The 9,475-nt window shown below is 53.6% G+C and overlaps 1 protein-coding gene across 1 annotated transcript in view; it reads right to left on the bottom strand.

The window, feature by feature from the left end:
* Nucleotides 1-1,516: 1,516 nt before the first annotated feature.
* The window catches only part of IFFO2 (intermediate filament family orphan 2), a 46,814-nt gene continuing 38,855 nt past the window's right edge, over nt 1,517-9,475 (bottom strand). Inside the window, exons 6-9 of the mRNA XM_046660661.1 lie at nt 8,706-8,826; nt 8,486-8,578; nt 7,386-7,516; nt 1,517-5,941 (exon numbers count right to left, since the gene is read on the bottom strand). Of these exons, the coding sequence (XP_046516617.1) occupies nt 5,836-5,941; nt 7,386-7,516; nt 8,486-8,578; nt 8,706-8,826 (451 nt within the window). The 3' untranslated portion in view covers nt 1,517-5,835. The remainder of the gene's footprint in view (nt 5,942-7,385; nt 7,517-8,485; nt 8,579-8,705; nt 8,827-9,475) is intronic.

Raw genomic sequence — 9,475 nt, 5'->3', positions numbered from 1 at the left:
ATGTGACATAGGACAAGGCAACCGAAAAGGGAAGCCGTGAAACATACACGTTTCCCCCTCCTCTCTCTATGGTATGACCCAGCAGCCCTCGAGGGAGAGAGGGCGTGAGGCCCATCGACCAATCAGAGTGAAGCATCGAAGCTCCTGGGCCAATCAGGGGGGGCGGTCATGTTGCAGCCTTCTTAGGCCGGAGAGAGGGGCTGAACGAGCCAATGAGAGAGCGGGAAAGGGACACGTGGGAGGCGGGGCGGAAGGACCGCAGATCCGCGAGTCAGGTGTCGCGGGCGTCCGGGCCCGACCACTGTGGCTGCCCTTGGCCTGTGGCTACCAGGCTCTTCGACCCCGCAGGGCCACGCCGCGGCCAGTCCCCTGCCTCCAGTCCCCTGGCCGGGACCCAGCCGCCCTCCACCTCCCAGCCTGGCGCGGGGCCACCCAGTTTCCCAGGGCCTGGCGCTTAGATAAATCGCTTAGATAAATCGGCCGGCTTCCTTGCAGTTTACGGTCAATAAAAGATAAAACCCGAGCCGGTCTTTGCTTAACTTTTTCTTTCAAAGCCTCGGGCTGCGGAACCAGTTGGTCCTGCGCTTTATCTTTTCCCCCCCGGGTCAAAATTTTAGTTTTCTTTTGGAGAAGTTTGATGGAGGCTTGAACGTTACTTAAAACTCGGATCCTGAAGCCTTCCTGAGGACAGAGTCTTAGGAACCCATTCTATTCCTAAAGTGCTGTTACAGCTTTCCTAACACTCTCTTCTAATATATCTGTTTCTAGTTCCCCCAGCAGCGTGAATCACAAACCTGCTTAGGAGTCAGAGTTCCGATGCTGATCGTGGTTCCTCCCTAGGACGCTGGCAAAACACACAACTTCCCTGGTCCTCGGTTTCCCTGTCTATAAAGAGGGGGTAATAATCCCCACCTTAGAATTCCCTCATTATCTCATGCTACTTCTTTCCCTCCAGAAGGTCATCGCTTTGACACTGGGGAATTTAAACAGAGCGGGGAATGGGAAAGGAAACTGCATTAAGTGCAAGTTTTAGGGTAAAAAAATAAATTGGAATTGGTGGTGGCTGTTTCCTTTCATCCTGGAAGAAAACTGTAGTCGGTGGGCCCCATTCACATGGGGCAATGTCTCCCTGAATCTGGCCATTAACAAAAAGAAACTAGAACATTGGACAGGGTCAAAGCAGAGCCCCAGGAGGTGGCCTCTCATGGGCCCCTGGAGGAGGTTTAAGAAATGGGGGCTCTGTGATTAACAGGACCTCAATTCCAAACCAGGCTTCGACAATTGTTCAGCCTTGATCTCTCTGGCTCTCTCTTCCCCTTCTGTAAAATGTGCCTAATAAATCCCACTTTATCTATTTCCAAACATTGTCAGATGCAAACGCAATAGATGATGTGAAATTTCCCTATTGTGTCACTCATTGGCTATCTACTTTGCTTTAGTGTTTATGTGGCCCTTGGGCCTCTTGCCCTTCCCCCCACCACCATTTTATTCTCAATTAAAAAAAAACACCATCAAGTCTAAGACATTTCACTTTATTTAAAAGAAGCCAATATACAGGATATAAAGGGCATGATATTTACAAGAGTACAGTAAACAGGTTGGTTTCCGGTAGGATCAGTAGTCTTTCAATGAGTATAAACCCCCCCTTCCCCTTGATGCTAGACCCAGCTGACAGACAAACAGCAACAGTGGGGTGGGATGGGACCACAGGATAGAATATCTCCCTGGATGGGGCTAGAAATCAGGTTGATGCCAAAATGTCCACGGAAGGGATGGAGTGGAGGGTGCCTTTGCCTCATTTCTTTTCAGGCTTGGCAGGGGGAATGTTGAGGGATTCGCCCAAGACTAACACACAGCCCCTCTGAGCTTGGAAATCTTCCACCCATGGAAAATTCCCTTCCAGAGAGAATTTGCGTTTATCCATACCCACCCGGGCACCTCCAGACTCCCCAGTCTAGGACAGAGCCCTCCTAGGACCCCGAGCTCAGTGTCTCAAGGCGGAGGACTCAGGTCTGAGGAAGGCCCCAGCCCCTAGTTCTGCATCCAGGGCCTGGGAGGAGCACATCAAGAACGGGAGCCCAGGCCCGCGCCTGGAGCAGGCACAGCCAGGGCTGGGCTACGAGCAAGTCCTCATGTTTCCACTCCTGCTCCAGCTGCCTGACAACCTGGGACCCGGTAGGGCCCAGGCCCCAAGGAATCCGTGTGCCCCATTGCCGCCCACGCTCTATGCTTGGAAATGCACCTTGGGAGACGAGAGCTCAAGGAACTAATCAGAGCCCGCGCTCTGAAAAGCAGGGTTTGTTGCCCACCTGGTGCCCCTTTTCCCTCCCCCCACCCACCTCAATTCTGAATTCCCCGCTGCCTGCCTACTTCCACAAGTGCCCTCCCCACTAAGACTTCCCAGGACCAAGGAGCTGAGGGAGCGGGGACCGGGGAAATGAGGTACAGTGGGACTTTCGCTCTGCTGAAGCTGCTCCTGGGTGTAGACGAGCAGGCGGTGTGGACGGGGAGACAGGGGAGGGGTACTGGATATATTAAACCCAGCAGCAACATGCATCCTGGCCACAGAAACGCGCTGGGTGGCCACCACTGCCTGCCCGGGGTTAAAACCCTTTCCTTTCATAAAAATAGATGAGAGTCTCTCGCTTTATAAATAGATTACGTTTAGCTTAAGTTACAACTTATATTATCCCCTACCCCACACCCTCTCCCCCACCCCAAGCCAAAAGTGGTTTGATTCTCCATGGGTCATCTGAGCTACACCCACAGGGCTAAGTCCAGGCTGGACGGGCCCTTCGGAGACCTCAAGACATATTGCTACAAGAAAACAAAACGTGTTTACCTGCCAATGATTTTGTTCCCTGTTCGGAGTCTCAGAAGAGTGTGTGTGTATGCGTGTGTGTGTGTGTGTGTGTGTGTGCGTGTGTGCGTATTCCACAACCAGGGAGCCAAAAGGAAGCTACTCTCCTGCCCCTCTCCATCCTCTTTTTATAAAACCCCCCAAAATAGGAGAGTGAGAGAGGGCAGCAGAGGAGAGCCCATCTGAGAACAATTCTAAAATACCAGTGTCAATATGACACTGGGCCTAGAAATAGAAAACCAAAATTAAGTATTTACAGCTTTACAAAGGACGGACCAGTTTGTCCCAACTGGACCAGGTGCTGCCCCAGCGAGCGTTGGGGTCTTTCTTGGCAAGCTGTGGGCTCGTGGCGGGGGACAAGCAGGGCCCACTGGCAACTAACTCAAAAATAAAACATGGTGGGGAGGGAGGCAGCCAGGCCTTGGTCCAGGCCAAGACCCAGGACCCCACCCAGGAGGCTGGCTGCCCAACTCTTGCTGTCCCCCTGCATCCACCTGCCTGGAATCTTTGCTCCCCAGGGGACAGCAGCTATTAAAAACCAGCAGGAAGAACTTTCCAGCCAATGTCTGTCTCTAGCTCCTGCCATTTCCATCCTCCCTGGACAGATTCAGAGTACCCTAGTCCCCAAAGATAAATGTCCTATGGATACGAGGGGGAAAGCAAAAATAAAACCACTGGACACCACTCGCCACGGTCGCCTTAGTGACCCCCAATGCTTACACCGTTGCCTTACTATCTTAACCCTAAAGATAGGTCTGCTACCCTCCCACCACCTTGAGGAACAAGCCGAGGCTGGCTTCCACTCTGCCTGCCTGACCATGCCATTCAATGCCTCCCGCAGGCCTGCACCAAGGAGGCCCTTGGGGGCGACCATCTGCCCCCCGTCTCAGAAACGGAAAATCTTTTTAGCAGCTGAGGTCCAAGCCCAACTGGCTCTGATAACCTTTGGTTAAAATAAAACTAAAACTAAAACAACATTAACAATAACGACAGTAATAATCAGGTAGGTTTGAACCCTGTCACCTTTAGAACACAGGTCAGTGGAAGGAGGGGAAGGCTGTCTCTCCTCTGAAACCATTGTCCTTCCATGTCCCTACCGAGGGACGGTGGCTAATCAGAGATGCTGGGGATGGAAGCCTCTCAGGCAGACTGCCACAGAGAACCAGGAGGAGGTCCCCCAACAAAAAAAAAAAAGGAAAAAATTCACAATAAAGGCCACCAAGTTCTGATAAATAAAAATTACACACAGTCACTAACATTCTCTCTCTCTCCATATATATATATTATATGAATATTATGTACAATGGCTTTAAGACTGAAAACTAGAATGGAAGAGAAAGAAGGCCCTTACGGGTCGCTGGTACGCTGGAGGAAGGACAGGGCCACATCCTACTCAAGGCCAGAGCTCTCTGCCTGCAGACAGAAGCAGCAGGTGCTAAGTTCTGGTCCTGGGGCACATTTTGCTCCTTCGACCTCCAGGGGGAGCTCCCGGGCCAACGAAAACAAAAATCTGCACTTGCACCCACAGTAGTGGGTACAAAAGGAAATTAAAAAAAAAAAAAACCAAAGCCTGCTCAGCTGGCTGCAAGCTGAGATTTGGCAGGTGGCCTCGACACAGTGCCCTTTGACTCAGGCCCACTCCAGTCCTGGGGAGGTACCGGCTCAGATTAACTCCCCCACTGGTCCGTCAACCAAGTGAATTATGGAAAGATGCTTCCATGTGTCCACAAGCAGAAGAGGATGGTTCTCGCTCCAGCTCTACTCCTGCCACCTCCAATCTGCCAGCAGCCCTCGCTGTCTCCTTTCCCTTCCCCTTCCAGTGTCTACCAGTGGCCAAACAGCGGGCGACTGGGAGACAGTGGAGAACCAAGATGGCAGCAGGCAGTACTGACCCGGCCCCACTGTGGAGGGGTGGATGCCAGACCTGGCCCCCTTGAGACTTTCTCACAGAGAAATTAAAGATACACAACCCCTTATTGTTGGTTGGAAAGGGAGAGAAAACCATCAAGTCATCAGGGCAATAAAAGATCCCCCCACCCCACAGAAGTCTCAAGAAAGCAAGCAGTCAAGTGGCCAAGGGCCTTGCAGGACCCAGGCCTCGCTACCGACCTTGACCGAACCCCTTCCCCAGTCAGTGCTCACCCTCGGAGGCTGCCAGAGAGACCGCCCTACTTTGGCCTCCCTCCCAGCTCCAGGGGAAAACCAGGGGTCTGGGAGAGGGCCGACCTTCCACGATGATATAAGGCAAGCTGCTTTTGTTTGTTTGTTTGTTTTTTGCATAGTAGTTTAAACACAGTGAGGCACCACCTTCCCCCACAGTGCCTTGTCCCTCTGCTTTGCCACTCGATCCAAAAAGAAAATAAAAATTTGTCTTCCCCCCCGCTTCCCATCTTTCCTCTCTTTCGGTAAGTGAAGAACACCTGGGAGGTCCCCATCCAGGCCTAAGAAGGTTGCAGAGGCAAACACCTCCTTCCTGGGGGCAGGCAGACCACCCCAAGCCCAGCTCGGTCAGCGCTGGCCAGCAGAGGAGGGGAGGGCATAGCTCACGGCCAATCAGAGGAGCAGGTGGGAGGGTAGAAAATCGCAGGATACCATGCCTGGGGGCCCTGCCCTCACCTAGAGTTTTGTATAAAAACACCTGCAAGGAATAATTCTTTGGAGCTCAAAGTGGCTCAGCTTAAGGGAAAAGGCACAGTTGACACTGCATCGTCCGGACAGAAGTCTGCATTTGTAACGTGGAGAACAATAGAAATTGACAGCACCATTCCTTGGGTGGGTGAATGCAGAAGGGACACTGGTTGGTGGCGGGGTGGAAGGAAGGAAGCAGCGGTCCCTCGGGGCCTCCAGAGAAGGGAGGGCAGAGGAAGTCTGTGTGGGGAGGACTGGAGCCCACTCCGAGGAGCCTTCCCGGCCCCATGGAGAGAAAGGGGCAGAGGCCCCATCGCCAAGACCACCAGGCACGGGGGCCTCAGTCATCAGCTGACCATGGGCTCCACGTCCGCCTCCCGCTCAAACTCGTCCTGGATCTCATCTGTACTTCCTGAGTCACTGCTGGCCACGGAGCTGGGGGACGGTGAATTCCTGGAAGGCACGAGAGAAAGGGGGATGGTCAGAGGGTAGCCTGCGGATGCCCGAAGGGATTCAAGGAGCAAGAAAGGCCGAGCAGCCCCTCCTGCAAACTCTAACCTCAGGAGGTCCTGCCCTAAGACCACGCCCTTGCTCTGTTTCCTTAGAATCTTCTAAGATCACGTGTTGAAAGTGGCCCTCAAGACCTCTTGGGACCCCCTCTCCAGCCTCCGATTGTTCTGGGCGCTGAGAGCTCCTTGGGAGGAGGGGCCGTGGATCAAGCTTGCTTCTTACCCTCCAGCCACCTAACACAGGTCTGGGCACATGGAGATGCTCAGTAAACCCCAGCTAGTTCAGGGCTCAAAGGGAGGCCACACTGGATCGTGGTTAACAGCACTAGGTTCCAATTCTGGCTCTAGTAATGATGAGCTGGGGGGCCTTGGACAAGCCGTTTAACCTGCCTAAGTGTCTGCTCCTCCAACTGAAAGATGGAGATAACAACAGTGGGTTCTGGAGGATTTAATGAGCTAAAGGTACGACATGCTAAGCCTAGGCCTGAACACGCGGCTTCCCACGGAGCCGCTTCTCCCTCCTTCACGGCCTGAACCACGGCCTACAGGAACACAGTCATAATAAGAGAAACAATTACAATGAACATACACTTGTGTTCTATGCCAGACATTTCACACGTATCATCTCATTTTATTATTAGAATGTCTGTCTCCCCCGCAAGGCTGTGTGTTCCTTGAAAGCAGGGGCTCTGTCTCGGTCTTGGTGTCCCCCAGCAAATAAAAGGGGCCTGGTGCATGTCAGTCTCCTGGGGACAGACCCATCTGGCCCTGGGTTGGAAGTTGGGAAAGGAAGGGAAATTGCTCCCTATGGACAAATGTGAGCAGCCTCAGCAATGGTGGAGAGGAGGACCCTGCCCACCTCCTCCACCCGCCCGCTCAGCAGAAAGTGGGGTGTGAGCTCCCTGAGGGCAGGGGCTGTGACAGCTCTGTTCATCACTCTATCCCCATGGCCTTGCACAGGGCAGGCCTTTGACGAGTAGCTGTTGAACCAACGGGGGCAGGGTTGCTGTGAGAGTTATCTGAGTTTAATAGGTAAATCATCTAGCACATAGTAGGTGGCTAATATTCACTGGACGGATGGATGGATGGACAAGTGGATGGGTGGATGGACGGATGGATGGATGGATGGACAAGTGGATGGGTGGATGGATGGATGGATGGATGGACAAGTGGCTGGGTGGATGGACGGATGGATGGATGGATGGATGGACAAGTGGATGGGTGGATGGGTGGATGGACAAGTGGATGGGTGGATGGATGGATGGATGCAGGGACGGGTTAGGTGGATGGGCTGGGCAGATGAAATGGACCAGGCTGTAAGTTGCAGCCCCACAAATTCCCCCCAAGAACCCAAAACCACGGAATCCCCAGGAAGGAGGGCCGGATACCTGTCCGCAGAGCCTTTGATGAGCCGGCGGCAGGTCTCCATCTGCACGTCGAGGCCACGCTTCATGCTGCACATCTCCATGTACTCATGCAAGTGTCGGTTCATGTCGCTCTTGGCTGTGGCCAGCTCCAGCTAAGAAGAACCAACGTGGGAAGAGTGAGGCCAAGTCATCCTTGTAGCTGAACCCTCAGCAAGCTCCCTCCTCGCATCCTCAGTGGTGGAAGCCTCCAGGCCACCCCTGGACACCACACCCTCAGGGCCCTGCCTCGCAGACATCAGTCCTCTCTCTGCTCTCTGCGTAGTGGTCCACGGCCTCTAGAACTGCTTCTGGTGAAAGGGGAATGGTTGCTTAGCAACCACAGGGCCAGCCTTCCCTGAGGAGTTCCATCTGGTCCTGCAAACTCCACCCAGCCCAGCATGTCCTTTCTGTGGACTTGATTAGAAAAGTCCTCGAGTCTCTTTCATGTTTCTGACCTTCTCCTCCACCAAATGATACATCCCCCAGGGAAGGAGCCGGCCATCTCTCTCTGCAGCATGACCAGAGCAATAACGCTCATTGATGGATGGGGCCAAGTGCACAGGCTCTGGAGCAGAGAGAACCGGGCCTGGAGCCCACTTCCTGGCTGCGAAGCCTTCGGCAAGTCGCTTGCTCTCTTTTAACCTCATCTTATCCTCGTCAAAACGGGGTGCCCAGGGCCTACTGCACAGGGGGAGGCTCTGAGGTGCCTCCAGGCACATCCACAGGGTTCGTGCATACCAGGGAGGGTGGACTTATAAAGGGCGTACAAGCACCCAGCATCATTCGATGTCACTCAGAAGTCAGCTCTTTATTTGAGATCACCATCTACACCGAGTAACTTAAAACAAAGTTCTCTGGAGCAGACAGGGATCACTACCCCCATTTTACAGATCAGGAGACTGAGGCCCTAAGAGGGGCATGGCTTGCCCAGCGCCAGGCAAGGAATCAATAGGCCTCCTGACTCCCAATCCTGGGCCTCCCCTCTCCACCCGCCTCCGCAAAGAGAGGCACTTAACCACCAGGGTCTCAACGGTGTGGCCTCAGTGGAGCTGTGCTGGGGGCTCGGCAGCCCGGGCCCTCACCTCAATCTGGCCTATGGTTTCCTGGTACTCCTTGTCTCTCGTCTTGAAGAAGGATTCAGTCTCATGGATCAAGTTGCCCAGGTTTTCATCTTGCTGGGGAAAGAGAACAAAGGGGACAATTGAGCTGGTGGCGGGGGGAAGAAGAGGGACGAGGGGCCATTGAAGGGAGGGGCCCCAGGGCCCCCCACTCCCGGCCTCGGGAAACCAGGCCTGGGCTCACCTCGCCCTGCAGGTCGATGGTCGGGTTGCAGTTGGTAAAGTCCTCCCAGAGCAGCAGCGTGTCTTCATTCTCCTCCCACGTCAGGCTGTCACAGTCGTCGTCAAAGTCAAAGGTCTCCCGCCTGGGGGGGGCACAGGAGGGCATGGCTGAAGGAGCCGGGCTCCGGGGGGGTGCCCTGAGTGGAGAGAGAAGGCGGCCCGCCCCAATGGGTATGCTCCTACAAGGCGGCCCTCCAAAAAGACAGGGGTGGTGGCCAAAGGGGACGTGTGCCTTATCCATGGAGTTGAACTCTTTTAAAATGCAGAAGGTATTTACATATTATTTACACAAGTTAAAATGTGCATTTGCAAGGTGCCAGGCTTTAATTAATGGAGACTAAACAGATTTTCCTCCCAGGTCCAATCTTATAACATTTTCCATTCATTTAACAGCTCACTGCCTGAACCCCCACTTTGAGTGAGCCGATTTGTATAATCTCCTCTGCAACTCGGAAAGGCTGGTATTCTCACTCCCACTGCACAGATGAGGAAACCACACCTCAGGAGTAACTTGCTTGTCCAAAGTCACGCTGCCAGCCTGTGACAGAAACTGGGGCTGGAAGCCAGACCCCCCGGCTTCCGACAGCCTTTTCCTCCCCGTCAAAACCTCATCAAGCGCCATCACATGCTGGGCATACATTAAAATGCAAGTCATTCCACCCTCACAACGATTCTAGGAGGCGAGCATGACTATTCTTCCCATTACACAGGTGAGGAAACTGAGGCACAGAG

This window comes from Equus quagga, chromosome 5 (genome assembly GCF_021613505.1).
Source record: "Equus quagga isolate Etosha38 chromosome 5, UCLA_HA_Equagga_1.0, whole genome shotgun sequence".
NCBI lineage: Eukaryota > Metazoa > Chordata > Mammalia > Perissodactyla > Equidae > Equus > Equus quagga.
This window is presented reverse-complemented; position numbering and strand designations above follow the sequence as displayed.